Here is a 23,106-nt window from a genome sequence, read left to right on the forward strand (position 1 = left end):
TTATAATCGTTTTACTATATATTTATCTGGTGTCTTTTATTTAACAAATGGGTATGTGAGCCCAATGGTCGACCAGGATAAGGCTGTGTTTGTTTTGGGTGGTTTAGGTTTGGGTTTGAGCCCCAGTGCTCGAGCCACGATTTCACGTTTTTGAGGCTTTGACCACACGTTGATCGAACAGAAAAAATCGGCAAAATCGCTGATAAATTGGTAAAAATCCTATTTTTCGCTTGCCTGTTTTATGTCATTGGTTGCCTATACACGAAATTTCAGTAAAATTTCGACAAAATTTTCCGAAATTTTTATCCATAATTAGGAGTTTGCATAGAAGATACAAGTCATGGGTTCCTTATAGGTAGAAAAGTTGGTTCATGGATTTGGGCAATCTAATAGAGATAATACACCATTTTCTAATTGGAAAGATGATTTGTCTTGACCGTCAAAAATGGTTTCCTATGGTGACTACACTAATATATGTGATGCACATTGGACATGACCTATGGTGAATCATGATGTAAGGCTATCAATTGTCATGATTCACCAGGGCATTATACTGCATGGACTCTCAACCTTGAAAGGATATTGAGTTTGTATCAAAATCAACAGGAGACTTTGACCTATGGGTGAGACCCTAAAGTGGTTGTACATACCTATGGATTTGGTCACTATTGATGAAAGTTGGTGGCAACAGGTATTATTAATAGAGGCACCATGATATCTCATACAATTAGGACAGTGTGTTCCCTTAAATGATCCAAAGGACATGTGATCATGAAATCTGTGGTCACATTAATTCCTTTAGTGGAATTTGACATATACTCCTTAGAGCTAAAATATGTCAATTAATCACATAATAAGTGGAATTTATAACTCAAGAATTTGATATGTAATCTTGATAGGTGATAGCACTACCTTATTAGATTATGGACACCAGTTCATGAAGAGTCTGCATGCAGTAGATAATAGGTCATGGACCTGTGCACTTGGTGTCTTATTGTAATATACATAGGATACTAGAGTGCAGTTAATTCTCTATAGTGGGATATTGAGTCAATTTCTTTTTTTATCAGAATATATTGAGTCAATTTCAAAATTTGATTATGAGGAAGCCAGTGCTCCTATGGGTCCCAATGGTCCCCATTCTGAACTCATATTCCTTATTGGCAAGGCTTATGAAGGTTGGATGGGTTTTTAGTTTACTTTTGTGCATAAAAGCGTTTTGGTAATTACACAAGGTTGCACAAGGATAAGTAAGTGGTATCTCTAGATTGTGTTAATTAATATGATTAATCAATCAATTAACAGCCTTTTTGGACTAAATTAAGTGACACAAGCCCATGGTAGGCTTAAGTAACTTAAGCCTAATAGAAAGCTTATAAATACCCTTTTAGGGGTTAGAGTTTCTAAGTCTTGTCATTCTCCCCTTTAATTTAGAAATAAAACCCTAACATCCATCTTTGATATCTCCACCATCTTAGTGCCTAGACACAAGGAAGAATCATCAGGCAGAAGATCATGGTGTTTACGAGATCCATTACGACTTTGAAGTTATCTACATCGATTGGAATTGATCCGGGAACATCCAGATCAAAAGTATGTGGCTTTATTCTCTAGATCTATGTTTTTTATGGTATCCTTATTGTTTTTGAATACCTGTTTATCCGCTATGATAGATTTAAAGAGCCTAAGATAGATTTACATACATCCTACACGATCCAGGCATAGGAACGGAATAATTCAAGTCCCCAACAGCTTGGACTGTTGAGAACAACTCAACTATCACTCTCCATTACCTTGATATATCCAAAAACAAAGTCTCAAGAGATCACGCGCTAGCATGATAAAAAATGAAGTTCTACAAAACAGTTTTATGATACCATGGCCAAGTTGGCATGAGCCATATACATGCATCACTCAAGAAGATAAGTATTAAATTTCCATAGCTTTCCATCAAAACTTATGAAACATTTTTATATCTAAGGAAACTGAAATGAACAAAATCTCTCTATCATTTTTGCATTTACTCATGATGAAAATACTCGTACATTATTTCTTTACCAATGATAAAAATTAGTTGTCAATTCAGACAATACTTGATCTTTCCCACTTTAGTTTATTCTATATTTAGAGTATGAGGAGACATAATAATGCTCTTTCAAGATTGATACCTTTCTGGATGTTTTGATGCCTTAGAATGCAATGTTTTAGGTTTAACATACCTTAAAATCTATCATACGTATTTTTCCATCAGTTCAGACTTTTCAACCAAACCATCTCTTGGACGGATGACAAGCTAATAAGTTGTGACTAAAGACACTTGTTAGTCCTTTAGCACTAACCTCAATACTTTCAGATGTTGTGAGTTTTGACCATATTCGCTCTCTGTCTATAGCTCGCTGCAACTGCTTCTGTATAAGATCCACCCAGAAAACAACCTCTTCTGTTCCCCGAGCATTTTTTACTCTACATGCTGCTGCTCTAGGACCAAAATGGACAAGAAATTCTCTCTGTAGACCAATATCCTTAATAGAATGATAAGCTTGGTGTATAGGAATGAAATCAACCAGCATGTCCATCAATCTACCAGTTATATCTGGAATCATGGAGAAGAACTGTGAGCAAGAAATTTTTGCTTGGCCAAGATTCATGATTGCTTCAATGCAAGTCAGCGCAAGCATGAGAAGCGATATGTCACTCGCATTGCCTGAACCCAATGACATTCCTTTGATACTCCTGAAGGTAAACCAAAAGTAATATCATTTTCCAAATCAATTTTACAGCCACCAAGCAACTTATAGACCTATATACAGAAATCAGAACATACACTGAAGTAGCAGCAGTGAAGCGTGGGTCCCTTTCAAAATAATTAACAAAACTTCTTACAGCCAGCTGAACTTGCTCAGACCAAAACCATTCATTAATTTCAGGTTGCTTGGCAGACAATTGATCCCTGATTATACTCTCCAGTGGAGCAGAAATGCATAATAAACTTCATTGCAAAACAATTACACATGTAAGAAAGCCAGATTAGGTGGGATGACAAATAATTGACCCCTTCTAAAAAAGAGATCCCTAGAGAAAATCCAAATAGGTGAGACAAAAAAAAAAAAATGTTAGCTACATGATAATGGCAATTCAGAAGTAAGAGAAGAACCACGGAAATCTAAAGGGCACAACTACCAGATGTAAGATCCATCGTAGAATAAGTCTTGAATGATAATGAAAATATGCAGAACCCTCCTGAGATTTCTAATCATATCACATATCATGCAACCAAACTTATATGTGTAATTGTTTTCATTTTTTATCACACAATATTGGCGTACATACATATGTACACACATGTACATGCATGCATGCTCCATGCATACATATTATACATATAAACGTATAAATTTTCATTTTTTCATGTCCCCAACTTGTCTATACCCTTATTTTCCAAGATTTGTTGTAATTGCATGTCCTCTCACGTATTTTCAAGTTCATGTTCCATGTCCATGTCAGCCTCCATGCTACTCTTACATATAAGAAAGTGACAATAAGAGGCTTACATTTGACACACTTTAGAGAAAGTTGATAATCATACTTAACAATCTGATAATTTGAGATTGAAGAGATTTTAATCCACTACTTATTCGCCTATAAGAAAATAAAAAAAGAGAGATCTACTACCTTCTTTGGACAAAAACATTTATATCCCTGTCTCTTCCATCACCTCGAGATGAAATCTCAGTTGCTGCTTGCAATAATGAATATACTGAAGCCTGAAAAATTCAATAATCTTCAGAAAGCCTACATAATTTGACAGAACAGTTCTAGGTCCAGGGAACACTTTCACCTTATAAATTTTCCATAGGCAAATATTAAACAATATGCTAAAAACATACCAAAAGAGAGTGTTGGCCAAGTACACTGGGAGTGTACAAGTTGCACCCTGAAAAGAGATATGGAGAGAACGGGGAAAAGCATAGAAATATCATTTACCAGTCCTGAACATACCCACACTATCAATGAAATCATAAAAATGATAATCTCCACAGGCTGGGTTTCCACTGTCTACACATACAAAGCTGGCAGGAGTTGAGGGCTTGAAACCCTCCAAGATTCTTCTGTTTTACCACCTCCATATACATCAAGCAACATAAAGGGGAGCTGACGTCTGCACCTTTTACCTATCTCCCTTGACAAACTTCCAATGCTAGATTGACATCAACTCCCTTACTTTTATTGGAAGAACCTAATTACCCCCAAACAGCTTGAAGCTCATCAACTATACTCTTTCGTCTTTTCAGAAATCCATTTCTCTTTTTCTCTTTTTCTCTTTTTCTTTCTTTATCAGAAATAAAAATTTAATTATTAAAAAATGAGATTACAAAAGAAGATTAGGAAATCCTTCCCTAATTACAAAACTTGATTAAAATTAGAGGAAAAGAAGTATGCTCCTATATAGTACAAAACGACTCTAAATTGCTATTTTAGCCCTTTCGATATATTTGTTGCTTAGGTTGAGAGGAATGCCCTTAAAAGTTGAAGTAGTGGAAGCTCAAAAAGATGAATAGAAATAAACTAGACCTCATATCATCTCTGAAGTCCATCCCGTTGTGTATTTTTTGGACGGTTTGGAAGGAGAGGAATAGATTAGCCTTTAGGGGGGGGGGGTGTTAGATATTCAGAAATTCAAGAATTTTTTTATTTGTAATTTATGGAACTGGACTAGATTGTATAATGGAGAGGAGTCTCTCTCCCTTATAGGATTTTTGGAGTGGTTAGCTTCCACTTAAGGGGTGGTGAGGCTCTATTGGCTCTTTTTTTTGCTTGTGAGGCCTTAACTGCCTTGTATACCCCCTGTATGCAGTGTGACTTTTTGCCTCTAGTTTAATACAATTCTGGCTTACTTATCAAAAAAAAAAAATATCATCTCTGAAGCCCGCCACTTGTCTTCAAATATCCTTAAATTTCTTTCCACCATACTATCCAAATCAATGCAAGAAAAGCGATTTGTCATATAACTTTGCCTCTAATAGTGCTCCCCAAGCCCTTAAAGGAAATTGTCAACATGTCACTTATACTTTTAAGAGGAACCCAATCCAATCCAACCAGTCTGAATAGCTTGTGCCATAACCCTAAATTCAATGGAGAATGCCTATACACATAGTGCAATGATCCAGACTAAGGACTTTCAAGGGTCTTCCAAGTAACAAATCTAAATCCTAAGGTAAAATTTTCCAAGCCATATGTAATGCATCGGTAACAACTCTTCTAGGGATAGAAGGATACTACAGTGCATTTAGGGAAAGCTTTGACTTTAGAAGTTAAAACCGACTAAGATGAATTCCCTGGTAAACAAAGATAGTGTTTGGCACACACATCATTGATGCATTTTCTTATGCAGCCAAAATCATGTAAGACAAAGGTAAAATCACACACACAGAGGGTGAGAAAGAGAGTCAAGTTAAAGCTCAAGAATTATGTAATGGTAACAAGTCATTTGAGCAAAATTCATAAAACAAATAATGGTGGTAATGATGGAAAAGATGGTAGCAGTGGGAACCATGGTGGCGGCTGTGGTGTAGACCTTGATGGTGACAAAGATTGTAGTGATTGTTGTGTAATTGGAGCAGTAGCAAGGATGGTAATGCCAACAGCATTCATGGCATCTGATTTTGTGATAATGCAGCAGAATGATCAGGAACCATAGTGGCATCAATGGTCCTGATCTTTGAAGTGGTGATAGTGAAGATTATCGATCACAAAATGATGGCGATGGATGTTGTGAAAATGGCAAAATAGTATAAGAACCATTTTCTTTTCTCCATTTACTTGTTCAATTTTTACTCTTCATTAAAAATATAACCAGATGCATGATTAACTTAGTCCCAGAAACACATCTTTCACCCCACAAATAGAGTGAAAAGACGACAAGATTTGTATGAGTAACTGGTACAAGGCCTGAAGCAGAAATACTAGAAAGAGCATTTCATATAACTATTGCTTTCATCAAAGACAATCAGATTTATGAGGAAACTTAAGAATCCATGCAGCAGTAACAATAAAATTTATTTACTTTTGTCATACTTCAATGCATCTGGAATTTTTGGATTATGGATCAATAGATAACAATATGATCAAATCGTAGATTGTAGAATACACGCATGCGCACACACGCACACAGAAGGAAACAGGGAGTCACGTACATTAGTGCACATTAAAATAGCTATCAAATAATGTTCAATAACAAACCTGATAAGATAGTGCCTTCAACCATGCATTTTGGTCTACACCAAGCCAGGCTGTCGAGAGCCAGGATATTTTTGATAGCAAGCTCTCTTCTTTAATTGCCAACTCAAAAACCCTGGCTGCATCATGTAAAGATTGCACCAGTCCATTATAATCTTCGCCCTGCAATGATTGATTTAGTTTGACCCTCATTTCCTCAAAATCACTACTGGTGCTTGCTTGGGGACTACCATTGACAGTTACCCCATCATCAGCAGAAGCAAGGGGAAAGAGGTTGCCCATCCTCCTGGATTTAGGAAAGGTTGGACGTAGTATCCTAAGCTGTCCCAACTGGTGTCTAAAGCTCTGATTGTCATTTTCTAACATAGCATGCCTCATGAAGCATCTCCTCCTTGAATTACTCCATAGGTGCTCCAAGTCAGCTACTTTTTTGCAGAAAAAGATAGCTCTCTTTGGTTTTCGCGAAAGCCATGGATTTGTAGAGCTGCATATACAAAGTTCAAGAATGAGTTTCAAAAACATGTGAAAATTTACATTACATTGAGGCCATATTGGGCCTCCTTTGGAAATTGAACAGCTCCGTCATGTTTTAAGTACAAGTTCATCATCTTAATGGGACCATTACAAAAAGTTATAACCATCTGACAAATAATTATATATCAACATGCTAGTTTCAAGAATAACTAACCCCCTAGCATCAGATTTAGTTGTGGCTCCCATTTTCTTTATTGCTTCATTCTAGAAGGCAAGCGGGCCTACCTTAAAAAGTTATGTAAACAAGCACCCTAGTCCCTAAGTGAGTCTTATGGCTGTCACAGGATGTCAAGGCCGAGGTTATTTACTCCACAGTAAATAAGCCTAAACACAGCATTGTCAATATATCCTTAAGGCTTTCCTCAAGATAAGCCAGTCTACAAACATCTCAAGGCAAGGCTTTGAAAATTAAGCAAGGATTTTGTAAGGTGAATGCCTCATGAATACAAATTTAGAAACCTTTTTAATGCATAAATACAAATTTACAAGGCCTAAGCTTGCATTAGGGAAGTAAAACTCCCCAATTTATGCTCCTTTTAGGAATCTTTCAATCATGCCTCCACTTCAACACTGAAGTTTCCCATGTTTCCTTTTTTATTTTTATTTTTTTCCTAATGTTTCTTTTATGAACCAGGCAGCTTCTGGTTTGTGTGTGTGTGTGTTTTTTTTTTTTAATGACAATCTTAAAGGAAGGAAACGAGTTTCTCATTAAAAAATTAAAATAAAATAAATAAACAAGAAGACAATTTTCTCAGAAAGACAATTTCAAGAAAGTGTGCGCGCGAGTGAACACGCCTATACAGATGGATAAGAATCCAACCATCAGCCTTTCTGAGTGAGATAAGAATCCAACAATCCGATTACCAAATTGCGATGTAAGAATTCCGCAAAGTAACAGTTTCTAATGTCAATTCTATAATCTCCAATTCAGACATTAAAGCAAGAAACGTCAGAGACCAATTCCATCACAAATGCCAGAAATCAGAAACCCTAACAGCCGCTTATAACACTTAAGTCAAAAGAAAACAAAAGAATTCAAGAATTAGAAAAGGTAAACGATAATGAAAAAGGAAAAGAAGAAAGAGAACCTTGATGACGCGAAGCTCTGATGATGCAACTTAACGGCCATGAACCAAGAGAAAAAAATCAGCGGGAAGATTGGCCTGATGGCGCAGGAAAATTGGTTAGGTATATTACGGACAGTAGTATTCAGAATAGATGTTAGTGAGGCTGTTATGCGTGCAGAGAAAGAAGAGCTGACGTGGTCGTGTTTTTATCCGTAGACGTTGGGAACTGGGTAATCACATAACTAGAACCTTCTCCTCTCCTCTCTATCTCTCTCTCCCCGAGCAAAAAAGAGCCTAGCGTTTCTCTACGGTTCTATTTGTTACTGGTTTGCACGTCGAGGGTTAACGGTTAAAATTATGAAAAGAAAGGCTCGAGGTGTTCCGGCCCAGTCTTCTAGGCCCAGGCCACTTGGAGCCCAATTTGACAATGTTGGGTTTGGGCCTTCCCCAACTTCACCCATGGCATGCCCCAGTGGGCTTTGTGTGTGATGTCATTTACTCCTTTTGTGCATCCTTGTCTGCCCTGTGGAATATATGAGGTCTTTAATTTTGTGTAGTTTCTTAATCCATGTTTAGGTGATGTTTGTTTTTATTTTTTTACTTAATTCTAAATATAATTTAAGATTAAATGGTGTTAAGTATTAATATTTTTTTAATATTTTAATTCTATTAAATATTGAGAAATAAAAAAACCAAGAAGTTCACTTTTTGAAAATAAAATATTTTAGTTTTTTTTTATTCAATTAAAAATTTTAAAAAATAGGTAATAAGGCAAAAAAAAAATGAAAAAAATAAACTATAGAAAATCTAAAAGGGAATTGCTTTCAATAAAAATTAAAAAAAAATAAAATAAAAAACGTAGCATCTGAATTATATAATATCGTGAGAAAGCCCCATTGGGATCCTCTTCAACTTGAGACGGAGGTTGAAGGCTTAAATGAAGGAAATGTTATAAGCGTGACAATAGAGTGAGTTTGAAACTCAAACTCACCCCCACATGCCAACCCTACCCTGTTTACACAAAAGTAATTTTTATCATTCTAAAAAAAAAGATTTATTACATTAAAAATAAATGCATCTTTTAAATAAAATAAATTTTTATAATTTTTTATAATTTATTTTATTAAAAAGTAATTTTTATTGTTTTATATGTTATAAATGATTAAAAATAAATTAATTATATGGTATAATCAGGATAGGGTGGGACACAACAAAATAATATCAAAGCCTGCGTTGAACTAGGGTTTGAAAAAAAATTCAAACATCTTCCTTTGTCATTGTTAAAAATATAGGTTTTGACAATCAAATGTCTTTTTTGCATAGATTTCATAAAAATAAAAATGATTTTGAAAAACATAAAGGAAATGCATAAAGTTTTTATATAAAATACAATAATTTTTTAAAAATTAAATTGAGAAGGTAATGTTTTTAAAAAAAATTAAAGAAAATTGAGATGTAAAAAAATTTTACTTTATTATTTTCTATTTTTAAAAACCGAAAAATAAGAAATATATTCCATTCACATTAAATGAAGGAATAATTAAAATTTCAATTCCGCGATATTCCTCTTTTTTTTATATATATATATTCCATCTCCAAAACTTTACCAAAATCAGATTTTGAAACCTCTTGACCAATCATCCAATGTCTTCACCATCATAATAACAAAACATATTGGAGAATACTTGTCATTATTATGTATATTTTTCCTGTGCTTTCCATTTTTAAATGTTTTAAATGTTTTCCCAGGGGTAAAAAAATAGAGAGAAAAATAAAAGAAAATAAAGGTATGTTTAAAGTTAATAAATTATATTTTATTTGTTATTTCAAACTAATTTTTATTATTTCAATTCTTCTATATAAAAAATAAATAATTTAAAATATATAAAATTTTAATTATATTTAATTTTTTTTCATATTTTTCATATTAAAATAAAATATTAAAAAAGTATTTTTGTAACTTTTTTTCCATTGTTTTTATTTTGTTGTTTGATGTGTTTTTTCTTTTTTTATCATATGTTTTTTTTTTTTAAAAAAAAAAGAGATGTTTGGTAAAAGTTAATACCGGTTACTTTATAATTTAAGTTGATTTTAAGTTAAATTATACTTCAATTGTTAACTTAAAACTTATTATTTAATTTTTACTTTAAGTATTAAAGTTGTTTGATAAAATTAACTTAAAATTTATTTCAAATCATCACATTTGCATATTTATTCTCATAAATTATAATTTGGACAAATGAGGTTTAATAACATTGAAGATAATTAAGATAAATAAAGGTAAAAAGATTAAATAAATATATGAACCTAAAAATAAGTTAATTATTTTTTACTTATTATTTAAAGTTGTTTTTTTACTTTAAGTTCTTTTATCAAACATACTTAATTTATTTAATAACTTAAATTACGTTAGTAAGTCACTTTAAGTTATTAAGTTGGTTTACTAAACACCCACTTAGAAGGTGTTTAATAAAATTTAATATTTATTACTTAATAATTCAAGTTAATTTTAAGTTAAGTTATACTTAAATTATTAACTTAAAACTTATTATTTAATTATTACTTTAAGTGTTAATGTTATTTGATAAAATTAACTTCTAAATTATCAAAATGATATATTTATTAAGGTAAAGGGGTCGAGTAATAATGGAGGTCGTAGAATAGCAAATGAGATCGTTAAGAGGACTATGACAAATCAAAATAAAAAAGTAAAATAAAGATATGAACTTAATAATAGGTTAATTATTTTTATTTATTATTTAAAGTTGTTTTTTTTTTTACTTTAAGTCATATTATTAATTTATTTTCTAAATAAGCTTAATTTACTTAATAACTTAAATTAAGTTATTAAGTTGGTTTACCAAATATCCATTTAGTATAGGAGTCTAAAAAGTTGTATTTGGACGATATTGTATGTTTTATTGTATTTATATACTCATTTTTTATGATTTGAAATGTGATCATATTTTAAATACAAAAAGTAAAAAACATGTTGTAATGAGAAAAATTCAAAATTATTGTCAAATTTCTAGTATTAAAAAACAAATATTGGAAAAGCAAGAAGTCGATATTTGTTGTTTTATCTCCATCCCTCTAATTTTGTTTTGGGAAAATTATCCTTTAGGGTGGGTGGGGTAAAAAAATGAATCGGAAGGGTGAGTAAATGTGATAAGTACCATAAATGGTAGACTGAAAATGCGATAATTCCTCTAAATACTTTTTAAAAAAATGTCAAAACTACCTTTAATAAGCTAAAAACAACAAATTAAAAAACACAAAAAAAAAGTGTTTTTTAACCCCAACTACAATTTGTTTGTATTAAACAAGAAAAAAAGGCAAAAAGGAAAAAAAAAATGACAAGACTACCCTTAATAAGCCAAAAACAACAAATAAAGAAACAAAAAAAAAGTGTTCTTTAACGCTATAACTTGTCTGTATTAAATAAATAAATAAATAAGACAAAAAGGAAAAAAACACTTCATTTAAAAAAAAAATGAAATAATTTAAAACGAATGAAATGGTAATAACTTTAACAATGTAGATTTGAGATATTAGATCTAAAAGATTGAAAGAGGTTTTGAGAAAAAAAAAATGACATTTTTTGTGTAAAATGTTATTAAATTTATTTTATCTGATTTTTTATTTTGGTCATATTGAATATGTGGCTTTTTATTTTTTTACTTTTTTTTCGAGTTGTTTGATATGATTATTATTGATTTCTATTGAAAGAGTTTCGACTTTAGCTTTTTTGTTGGGACCAGTTTGACATGGCACAGGAAAAAAAATTTCTCAATTGTTTCATGTTTGTTTGAAACCACTTTGTTTGTGTATTTATGAATATATTTAGATTTTCATTGAAAACTGAAATCACTTTGTATGAGATCACTTTGTCTTTTATTACGAATTGGTTAAAGAGTTAAGACCACTATATTTTTGTTATGAATTTGTTACCTTTTTATACGAGTATTATATTGATATAATGTGTTGAATGTTTAGTAGTTTGAAAGTTGTATAAAAAAACCATTACTTTAGTTATAAAGTATAGATACGATACAAATGTAATACTGTTACAATGTAAAAATATTAATATTACAATACATTATAATATATTAAAATGACAAAATATTAAATTATTTTTTATTGAACTAGCATTCATGTGCTATCATGTTGTATTTCTATCATGCTTAATGTTTTGAAGTAACCTTGTAAGCCAAATGAAGTAGTAATATGAATTCACAATAATTTTAATGTTTTTTTAAAATGAGTTAGTAATTTCAATACATAAAGTTGTTGATGGTAATACAATGATGTATAAAAAAATACATATATAAAATTATTATTTTTTTATAAAAAATAAAAAGGTATAATAAAAATACACTACAATTACAATACAAATACATTACGATAAGATAAAATTTTCAAATTTTCAAATTTCTCACGAAACTGAGTAGTTGTGAGTATTCTAATACCTCTCATTCCTCCATTATAATCAAAGCTTAAAATGATTACAAAATAGTTTCTCTTATTTGTATTACCAAATCCTCGTCTATAAGCAATTTTCATAATGTTAATCCACATTTATTTAGTCTTACAAATCAAAGAATATAACACCACACCCTAGAAACTAAAATCACAATAAATAAGATTTCTTATATTTAAGTGAAAAAATTTCAAAGTATTTCACATTCGATGAAAAAAAATATGGTTAAAGATGTCGTCGAAAATACAATGTCGAAAATAGAGACACGGCGATGATGATGCAAAATAAAAGCCTTCAATGGAGACACGCCTGGAATAGAAGAACTGCAGACGAGTACATGAGATTATATTGTCGATGACACAATACGGATGTCACCATAAAAACATCCCAATGATGTGAAAGGGAAGTCTTCACGGGAGGATGTGAAAGGAAAGCCTTCACGGGTAGGACACTAGAATGACAAGTTTTTTTTTTTTTTCATTTTTTATTTTATTTAAAAATTGTAATATTAGAATTTAATTAAAGGATAAATTGGTATGATAAAAATGTGAGTTTTAAGAAAAATGATCTCATTCACCCATTCTTTCAGGTTATTTTTGTTCTTAGCAAATGTTGTTTTCATAGAATGACCAGTGGACATGTTTCTATCATGGAATAGCATCATGGGGGCAACCATTCTTAATTGGGAGTTATAATATATCGTGACATCCCAACTTACCCTTAATGAAATTAATCAATCATCTTCTGCACCATGCTGTCCTCATGCATGCCACGGAATTTGGCGCAGTATCCATCACACAGCTGGTTTATTTAAATCCTTTTTTAGCATTTGTGACGATATCTGGGAGTGGGATTTTTTTATTTATTTAAATGATATTATTTTTAAAACCAGTATTTTAGAAAATATTTATAAAAATACAACAATTTTAAAATATTCTTGTATAAATTCATTTTTTTTATAAAAAAAAAATTTTTAAAATGATAAAATTTTAATTTTTTTTATAAATTCTCTTTTTTTTTTTTTTTAGAAAAAGCTTTTTTCACGTTCGCTCCCACTTGACGATAGATTCATTTTTAATTTGTGAAAATTTGATTTTTAGAAAAGACTTCGAATCGTCACTTATTTTTATTTTATTTTTTAAGGGGAAAACAAAATAAAAAAGAAAATCATATGCGACTCCTTATTTATAAAATATATGTCTCTAAAAATCGAGCCTGAATTTTGGGATCAGGTTACCTATTGAAAAGATACGATGATGAGTCGTAACACCCCTCTAAATTCGCATGCATACAGTCTCTACTAAACGAATAGAGGAAATTGTGATAATTAATTAATTAATCATGAATACTAAGATTAAAGGGACAAAGTAATATACACAAAAATGACGATAAAATATAATTATAAGAATATACAAAATAAATGATAGAAAAATTATGTAAATTGATTTATTGAAATAATTAAAAAAAATTCAAAAGATTACTAAAGGGGTTTATTAAAAATAATTTTGAATTAATGATTTCAATTTATTTAATTACAAAAAAAAAAAAAAAGTTTCAATGTATTTTCAACAAATTATTTGGTTCAACTTTATTCGTGTTTAATTTTTGAGAAAGTTATTTACACTTATTTTTACTTACTTTTACTAGAAAATAATGAGTTTTTACAATTTTATTTACAAAAGTATTTAGATTTATTTTCATTTAAAAAAAGTGATTTATATAAATTATTTTAAAAAATATAATTTTATTTGCAAAATATTTTTTAATTAAAAAAAAAAAGACTTTTATAGCTTTATTTATAAAAATGTTAAAATTCAATCCAATTTTATTAAAAAATTGATTTCTACAACTCTAATTTGCAAAAATAACTCTCATCATATTCTCATTGAAAAAATTATTTAAATCTCCTATTTCTAAAAATTACTTTTAATCTCAAGGAAAGAGAATTTTTTTTTTTTTGAAAAACCTGGATAATTTTATTCAAAATTAATTTTTAGGACAACTTTATTTACTAAACAATTTTTGGACAATTATTATTAAAAATAATTTTTTTAGATTTTCCTAAAAGCACTTTTCTGAATTTTTATTAAGAAAACTTATTTTTATTAAAAACAATATTTTTTGAATTATTATTTTATTAAAATATATTTACTGAATTATTCTTTTTATTTAAACAATTTTTTTTTAGTTTGTTTCATATTTAATTCTGTATAGAAAAAGTAAATATACATATATAAACAAAATATTTACAAAAACTAATAAAAATAAATTAAATAGTTGTAAGAAATAAATTATGTACCCAAATAAACTTACAAGAAGTTTAATATTCTATTTATAGATAGTAAAAATCTTTTATGGTACAAAATTTAGATCATGTTTAGTAAACGTTTTCAAAAACAATTTTCAATAATTTAGAACAAAAAGCAAAAAAAATCAATAAAAGTAATAAGGAAATAGAAAATAGAGTATTTTGAGAAAACATCTTTTAGTTATTTTAATTTATTTTTTAAGAATAATTTTGAAAGATAATTATATAAATATGAAGAATGATTAATAAATTATTTTTAAAGCATATTTAAAAATATAGAAAACATATTTAAACATTTTAGATCATCAAATAGACATTATTAAAAACTATTTTTCATTTTCAAAAATAATTATCAAACATGATGTCCTTAGCATAGGTTATGTTTATACTAAAATCTCATTTAAAATGGATTTTAATTAAAATAAAAATCATTTTTTGAAAAGATGGATTTTATAAATCGGATCATGGTTTTAAAAAACGATTTGAAAAAGTGATGTATTCTTATAAATGTTTTAAAAATATTATTAAAAAAAGAATTTAAACAAAAAAATCCCTAATATTCATTTACTACCATGGCGGACCATCTCCATCAATCTCCATTCTTTGACACAGAAACTTAACTAATCTTCTTCAAATATCTGCATATGCAAAAGGGGAATGCCTTGGAGCCTCGGGGACACAAAGAAATTTGCCATTTTCAAACTCATATTCCCGAAGGCACCAATTCACCACAAACGAAACCGTTGACGAGCCATCGGCAAAATGGGCTCGTGCAAAACATGGATGTGAAGCACCAAGTTGGCAACTACCAACAGTACACCACTTTCCTAATGGGATCCAAAGAGATTCCATCCTATCTATATATCAGTGTCTCCTGGCTTATCATATGCCTATTTTTTAATGGAGTTTGTGTGGGAAGCACAATCAAAACATGGGTACGGATTCTAGGGACATATTTTATCAGTATCAGTAGAGATAGACATCCATGGCAGATTGCATTAAGCATTTTTTTTAAGGGAACCCTGCTGATGATTATCTTACTAAATAAATCATTTAGTACGCGGAAATCCAACTACGACTTAACTATAATCTTAATCAGAAGTCAAATTATATAGGAAGGGGGCCCCATATTGTAAAGAGTCAAAATTTCAAAACAAGTGATGGAAAGTGGAGCTCACCATGGCTCTAACTGTGTTGCTGCGGGTTTTGACCGGCACCTCCATTTTGGAAGGACGAATGGACTGGTTGGCATTTTTTCAGGACTTCCAGCCTAAATTACTACCTTAGATGTGACTTAAAAACTAATCAATTAACATGAAAATCCTGCTCATGGAGTCGGTATCAAATAAAGATTAATTTATTGCAATATGAACCGCCAGGAGGGTGTGGTCCGTTAGATTTGAGACAGAAAGGCTTAATTGAATCTAATATAGGGCTTGAAGGGTTCATTGCTGATATAAGAAATGTAGAACCAGCATGAATACGGGTGTTTCCCTGATTGGTTTAAACTTATGTAACCAACCTAACTTCATTTAATGGCTCCTCCGTCCTTCTTCCTTCTTTTAGTTATTTATTATTATTTTAAAATTATGTATGGGAACCAATATTTTTCCTAAGTTCAAACCTTGAAAGGAGACGTTTTCGGTACGCATTAAGTCCACACGGGATTAGTATGCAGATAAGCTGTGGAGTCCAGATTTCCTTCTTGTGCGTCATGTTTTTAATTAAAGATTAAGGATAATGACACAGATGGGGTCATGTGGATAGACTCTGGAAAGTGGAGAATCGCAGTGGGAATGTAAAAAAGAGTTATTTCAAAAATAAAGGAGCTGAATTACAAAGATACAAAATGATATGATAAGATTACATAATTTCCTTCTCATTCAAAGTGCGTTTAAGATTTTCAGTATTAACTTAAAACATAATATCATGATTCTCGTCTCTTTCTGAAAGGGCCCGATATGTCTTAATTTTATAAAATCTTCGGTAGAATGATTTTTTTTTTTTAAAAAAAAAAAGCAATGAACCGCACGCTTAGTCAACGCGTCACTGATGGATTAAAAAAGAAATGGTAAACTCGTAATTACCGAGGAAGTGAAGGGTATTTGGTAATGTGAAAGTCGCTCAGTTGAGTCAGTTCTATTACTTCATATTCGGGTGGCCTATATGAGCGATTGGTCGTGAACTTCTTTTGGACGTCTCCAACTGCAGGCTTGGGTCTGATAAAGTAGTCATCAAGTCTCATCATCGGTCATGGCTTGCTCGACAATCGAACCACCACCGACCACCACCACCGTCGTCCAAAGCGGCATCGCCGCCCTCCATCCGGACATTCTGGAGACCCACATCCTGACGCGACTCGATGGACCCACTCTCGCCTCCGCCAGCTGCGCCGACACCAAGCTACACTCCCTTTCCACCCAACCCGATCTCTGGACCAACATCTGCACCTCCACTTGGCCCTCCACCAGCGCTCCACGCCTGCTCCACCTCATGTCCTCCTTCCCCGACGGCCCTCGCTCTTTCTTCTCCTCCTCTTACCCTATCCTCCACCGCTGCACCAACTCCTCAACCAATTCCGACCCTTCTGCGCCTCCTGTCGGACTCATCTCCGCCGTTGATATTTACTACAACGAAAAACCCATTATCTCTAAGGTCCAAGAGACCGAGACTGCGACCGAGTGGTTCCGGTGCTCGCCTTTCAGAATCGACGTTCTTGACCCTAAAGACGTTGTACCGACAAGTATACAACACCCGGGAGACGATGACACGTGTCGGAAACTGGCAGAGAACATCAGTCTGAGCTGGATCGTGATGGACCCAACCGGACGGCGGGCGGCGAACCTTTCCAGTCACAAGGCCGTATCGGTGGAACGGCACTGGCTGAGTGGGGAAGTGCAGCTGCGTTTCGCTTCAACCCTGGGCGGCGACAAGGGGACGACGGAGTTGGTGCAGTGCGGGATAGTGGTGACTTGCGACGGCTCCAAAACTGGGGAAATGCAGGTGACAGAGGTGAGCTTGCAGTTGGAGGACATGGATGGAGTGCATTTGATGGGGAAGGAGAGTTTGGTAATTTTGCACAAGGCCCTGAAGGGCCAGAACGTGAAAAAAGTGAAGAGGGAGCATGGAGGAAGGGAGGGATACCAAGAGTACCTGGAAATGAAGAGAGAGCGAAAAGAAAGAAAGATCAGGCTTGAAGGCACCTTAGACATGGCTTGTTTGGTGGCTATAGGTATATTCGCCTTTTCTTTTGGGGTGTGGCGCTTTGCCTTTCTTTTGTAGAGATGAAGACAAAATGTCCAAAAGTCGAGGGATACACAAGAAGTCAAAATTATTACATTCTAAATATAAAAATATATGTAAAGATTATTATGAATAATCAGTTATTATTGATTTTAACTCGTATGCTTTCACCACCTTCAAAGTTCAAACATACACGTACTTCTTTCTACCCTCAAGTTCTTGAGTTTACATTAGAGAGGGAAAACTGCATAAATAGTAGCCCAAATTTCTAAATTCTTCCATTCTTATCTTCCCCATCACTATTACTACATCAATAGAGCTTCCATGATAATGTGCACCAATGCAACCATAACATGTACCTTACAAATAGGCACAACATTTATGGCACAGAATGAAACCATACAAGGAAATGAAATATGATGCATGCAAATAGATCTAGTAGAGTTGAGTAAAATCAAATAAAAAATTGAATTACTACAAAATGCAGATCAGAAGGTGACAGAGAGTTGACCAAGTTTACAGAGCATGTGTACCTAAAGAAGGCTTCACACAAAATTTCACTCACAGGGAGGCACCAAAAGTACAACCAGCATGTCTTTATTAACTATGTTAGTTGAGTTTGCAGTTAACATATAGATAATTTTGGTAACATATTTACACCAAGAAAAAAGGAGTTCAGAACTAATAATGAAGAAATATTCACTACAAGACTGGAAGGAACACATAATGAGATAGCACCATTCAATCAGCTAGGCTAGATTGCAGGTACCACAGTAACGCTATATTATTTCCACGTGATTTTTCTTTCCAACTCTGATATTATCGCCTAAGGATGCTAAGATTGCTACCAAACTGAAAAAATACCAAGAAACACAAATATTAAAATTCAAGATTTCATTTCTTTTCTTATATTTTTCTCGAGAAACAACTGGCATTTAGAGGGAAAACATCAGAAAACACAAAGATCACCCATGAAGTCAAAGTTATTCTTGAAGTAGTTGGGAACAGATTAGCTAATAATTTTCTCCAACCCATTGTCTCTCGATTTCTTTTGTTTTCTTAAATTTCCTAACCAGCTAACTGCGTTGAAGTGAAGACTGAAGAAGGATTCTCCGAATCAAAAACAGAGAAAGAACAGGAAAAAAGGCCAAGAAAACAAGATTAAGCAGAAGAAAGATGAGTAAAAATCTTCAGAAGAGTTTAACACCTCACCGGTTTTGGCCATTGCGACGTACGTCTTCTTTCACCGTTCCACTCTTCTTCGTTTTCTCGCTACTTTGTCTCCATCATATCCGAATCGAAACAAGATGAGTAAAAATCTTCGGAAGAGTTCTAGCAGCTCACTGCTATTGTCCGTTGGGACGTACGTCTTCTTTCTGCGTTCCACTCTGGCTATTTTGTTTCTCCATCATCAACCCTAAGAGATCATTCCCTTTTCTCAACCGAAACTACAAGTCTACAAGAAGATGAAGGAATGATCGATGATCTTGAAAGAAATAATTAGAAAAGGGATATAATAATAATATTTTATTTCTGGACGTCTATTTGATAATCGAGAATTTGGAAAGATTCGAAACAAAACCAGCACCCGCAATGAGTGAATCGTAATAATAACTTTAGATTTCATATAATTATAACGTTAATCGTAATAATAATTTTTTATTTAATATAAATTATAAAATTAAATTGATAATCGATACTAAATATTTTGATCGTAATGCTATCTCAAAATTCCTTGATTTTTTTTTTAAATTATTGTTCTCGTTAAAAACAAAAAGGAAATAATATCACTACCTTTTCTTAATATCAGAAATATAAAGTCCCCCCAAACAGAGCCCAAATTTCAAAATACAAGTTAGGTTAGATTTTATGGTCAACCCTGACAATGTGGTATTTAGAAATTTGCCCTCCAAAAATGTTCACCCAACTGATGCTTATTTTCCAATTCCTCCGTCAATGTCTTACAACCCCAACATAAAAATTATGTCATTTTCTTTACATAACGAAGCATAATTAAAAACCCATTTCATAATAATTTTAAAAAATATTTCTAATATTTATAACAACCTGAAATTTTTTATCAAATATTAAAAATACTAAAAACATTTTTTAAAATTACCATCAAACGTATTTTTAAATTATATGTCTATATGATCTAAAATTAATTGTGTAGTGAATCTTGCCATCGTGCTTGACATCATTTTCCAATTTAATGAATATTAATTAAAATTAAGTTTAAAATAAAAATTAAATATTTTGTTAGGGAAGGCACTTTTCCCTTTGATAAGAAGCTCGAGGGTTTTGAACTAAAACATAGGAAAGTAGTCCAACCAGGTTGTCATTCATTCCATAAAAATCAATGCAATACCTCTCAGTTGCTGGGAGGAGATTATTTCACACACTGGAGCAACATTAAATCAAAATGAAGCTAAAATTAATTTCACATAATGATAGGACCAGTCACTGTAATCACCGACGAATAAATATGGCTTTATTTTCCTGTTCTAACTAAATAATGTTTGTGAAAAAGGAGAAGAAACTCTTTTGGTGCAGCAGCTAAAAGCCTCACCATCTTGATTTTGAGACAGCAAGTTTACGGTGTAAAGTGAGATGCAACGCTTCTATCATTAAGTACTACTTCCTGCTACAGGAAATAGGGTTAACAACCTGCAAGAACAATAATTCTAGTAAGGAGAACAATTTCTCCAGCCACCATTCAATGTTGGGGCATCAGATCCACAAACAGTATCTTCATGAAAGGTAATCAACTATCAGCTGTTGGTTCGGGGGGTCCTCTTGCTATGGGTATTCCACCACCGAAATCAGCTCTTGGCTTTGCATAATCCACAAAAATAGTGCGTCCATTCAGTTCCTGCATGTAGTAACCTATTATTTCTTCATTTCTATTCTAAAAAGAGTTGAATATGAAGGAGAAAGGAAACTAGGGCTTGCCTTTCCATCCATCTCAGTTCTGGCTTTCTGGGCTTCTTCTTCTGAAGCAAAGGTTACAAATCCAAAACCTTTTGATCTGTCTGAGACTCTATCCATTACAATTTTAGCTGGCAAAAGAAACTATGTCAAACACCATTTGAACATGTATTTACTATCTTAGAAAACATCGGCTCAATGTTATTGAATGAGTAGCCAAAGTTACCTTCAACAACTTGGCCATATTGAGAAAAATGCTCTGATAAGCCCTTCTCAGTGGTGTAAAATGACAGCCCTGGAACATAGTAAAATGCATACATGAAAAGTTAAACATAAGAACATATGAAGAGAAGTTGCGAAAAGCACTTCAGGTATTAATGTACAAAAGTTAAGATAGACTTCATTTATAATTGACTGGTAAAGCTATTCAATTTCTGCTCAAAGGCATACATTGATTCTTCAAAGCCGACAAGTGACTAAAAGTTCACTTCTAAACAACAATGCAAGAGAGTACCACCCTCCTGTTAGGCTGAAATCTGACTCAGTAAACCATTGACTAGTACAACTGGTGATCTCTCCCAAGTGGCATCAGGTGGTTCTTCAAAAAAGGTAAGTGACTGAAGTTCACTTCTAAACAACAATGCATGGGAGTACCATAAGTCCTGTCTTCCTGAAGTCCAATATGGTAAACAGAATCTATTAATAGGCAATAAAGTCCTTAACACAGGTTGTCATCTTGCCTGGATTTTGATCTAGCACCATTCTAAAATCAGCATTTCTTATGAGTACAATGTGTTTGGTCAGTTTATTCCAGCCCAAACCACAGACACCCAGAACTTAACTGAAGTTAATGTGAATGGAAATGAACAAACCCATCAGAGGACAGGTTGGTGCTAGATGGTTCTAGGTTTTGGTATTTTCAAGCCAAGCATCCAAAACCTCAGTGTGTGTTTTATTTAAATCTATATTAATGAATACACTATTAACTTAAATTGTATTTTGTTACATATCTTCAGAAATATAGTACTTCATTCAAATGACTTGGGGGTTGATTCCGGGATTAACAAATGTACCAACCCAATAAAGCACCAATGGAACCTTGTCTGTCATTTTCCAAGCCTAGAATCAGACTGAGGTGATGCAGAAGGAAAGCAAACTGACCTGACATGGTTCTACCAGTCAGTTTTCCTGCTTCTCTCAAACCATTCTGCACCTAGCATTCTTTACAATGGCTTTTGCATATTCTTTTTCCTACAATCAATCTATTTATTATTTGATAAAAAAGAACAATTTTTTTGACACGAGAAGAACTGAACCAATGCCATGTTTCAGGAACCAGACATAATTAATGAATATTCTCACACAATTTATCTTGGATAAGGTAATAATTCTAGTATTTTTTATTTATTTTGCAGACAATCGATTCATGGAACTTGCCCCATAATTAGACAGGAGTTACAGGGTCAACTCCTCTATGTCTCCAGCTAAATAGTGGCTTTTGGCTCCTCTATATAAAGATTAAATGCTTTAAAAATATAAATATAAAATTTATTTTATTTTCTTTCCTATTTTCTATAATGAAACGAACATGAGAAAATTTCATTAATATTTTTTCTTCCTTACTGTTTCTCCTTCCCCTCAACGTTTCTAAGGAACCTCAAAGAATCTCAAATATGTTATGCAATTTTGAAAAATATATGCACAATGGAAAGAAGAAAAAAAAAAGCAAACAAACAAACTTGAAACACAAAAGATAGACTTGAATCAGGGGAAAAAAAAAAAAAAAAACCGACAACGGTAGCAAAATTTACAAGAATGAGAATAAATAATCAAAACAAAATAAATCAATGAACAAATGGAAATTTTAACAAGCGTTCTTCGATTATGAATGAGAATAAATTCTACAAGAATGGATCAAAACAACAAAACTGATTTTACAGAAAAAAAAAAAAAAACCAAGAATAAAAGAAGTAGAGAAAGAGCACCTCCAACGAAAAGCTTGGAAGCGATTCCTCTGCAACAAATGAGAAGGGCTGGAGGAAGGAGGAAGGACGGTGATAAGTTAGTGAGGTTTCTTCGGCCGATTCGGGCAAACGCCGCCATGGATGCTTAATGCGAGGGAAGTGTCTAGGCTTGGGCTTTCAACTTTAAAAAGGGAGATTCTTGAGTGTAAGAATCGTGTGGGAAACAAGTGTCCTAGGGGAACACGTGTCACATCTCTTCTAATTCTTCGCTGGCTGCTCATCCAACCGTCGGACCATGATCACGCTCTTCCTTTCAGGGAGAGTAAATAATTAAATATGAATACG

The 23,106-nt window shown here is 32.6% G+C and overlaps 3 protein-coding genes across 5 annotated transcripts in view; 1 reads left to right on the forward strand and 2 right to left on the reverse strand.

The window, feature by feature from the left end:
- LOC117919994 overlaps positions 1-8,095 on the reverse strand; it is a 33,757-nt gene extending 25,662 nt beyond the window's left edge. Inside the window, exons 1-5 of one of the 3 annotated variants that reach the window (XM_034837328.1) lie at positions 7,860-8,089; positions 6,241-6,721; positions 3,673-3,764; positions 2,825-2,989; positions 2,340-2,733 (exon numbers count right to left, since the gene is read on the reverse strand). In XM_034837328.1, coding sequence (XP_034693219.1) covers positions 2,340-2,733; positions 2,825-2,989; positions 3,673-3,764; positions 6,241-6,721; positions 7,860-7,900 — 1,173 coding nt within the window. In that variant the 5' untranslated portion in view covers positions 7,901-8,089. Of the gene's footprint in view, positions 1-2,339; positions 2,734-2,824; positions 2,990-3,672; positions 3,765-6,240; positions 6,722-7,859 lie in introns of all 3 variants that reach the window. The other 2 variants (XM_034837329.1, XM_034837330.1) reach the window with 2 other exon arrangements.
- Positions 8,096-16,879: 8,784 nt separating this feature from the next.
- On the forward strand, positions 16,880-17,908 carry LOC117920665 (probable F-box protein At2g36090). The gene has a single exon (XM_034838261.1). It carries the CDS (start codon positions 16,880-16,882, stop codon positions 17,906-17,908), a length of 1,029 nt encoding a protein of 342 aa, XP_034694152.1.
- Positions 17,909-20,281: 2,373 nt separating this feature from the next.
- Positions 20,282-23,087, reverse strand: LOC117920149 (small RNA-binding protein 11, chloroplastic). Its single transcript, XM_034837517.1, has 4 exons — positions 22,783-23,087; positions 21,024-21,092; positions 20,822-20,928; positions 20,282-20,741 (listed from the first exon to the last, which is right to left on the reverse strand). Exons 1-4 carry the CDS (start codon positions 22,898-22,900, stop codon positions 20,634-20,636), a joined length of 402 nt encoding a protein of 133 aa, XP_034693408.1. The 5' UTR covers positions 22,901-23,087; the 3' UTR covers positions 20,282-20,633.
- Positions 23,088-23,106: the final 19 nt, after the last annotated feature.

The sequence above is a fragment of the Vitis riparia genome, chromosome 8 (assembly GCF_004353265.1).
Source record: "Vitis riparia cultivar Riparia Gloire de Montpellier isolate 1030 chromosome 8, EGFV_Vit.rip_1.0, whole genome shotgun sequence".
In the NCBI taxonomy this organism is placed as follows: Eukaryota; Viridiplantae; Streptophyta; class Magnoliopsida; order Vitales; family Vitaceae; genus Vitis; species Vitis riparia.

Bases quoted from the DNA above. Each gene is read 5' to 3' on its own strand.
- LOC117920665 (XM_034838261.1), top strand. From the start codon at position 16,880: ATGGCTTGCTCGACAATCGAACCACCACCGACCACCACCACCGTCGTC.
- LOC117920149 (XM_034837517.1), bottom strand. From the start codon at position 22,900: ATGGCGGCGTTTGCCCGAATCGGCCGAAGAAACCTCACTAACTTATCA. The intron at 21,093-22,782 runs GTGCTCTTTCTC...ACTATGTTCCAG, and splicing joins TTCCAAGCTTTTCGTTGGAG to GGCTGTCATTTTACACCACT. The intron at 20,929-21,023 runs GTAACTTTGGCT...TTCTTTTGCCAG, and splicing joins ATATGGCCAAGTTGTTGAAG to CTAAAATTGTAATGGATAGA.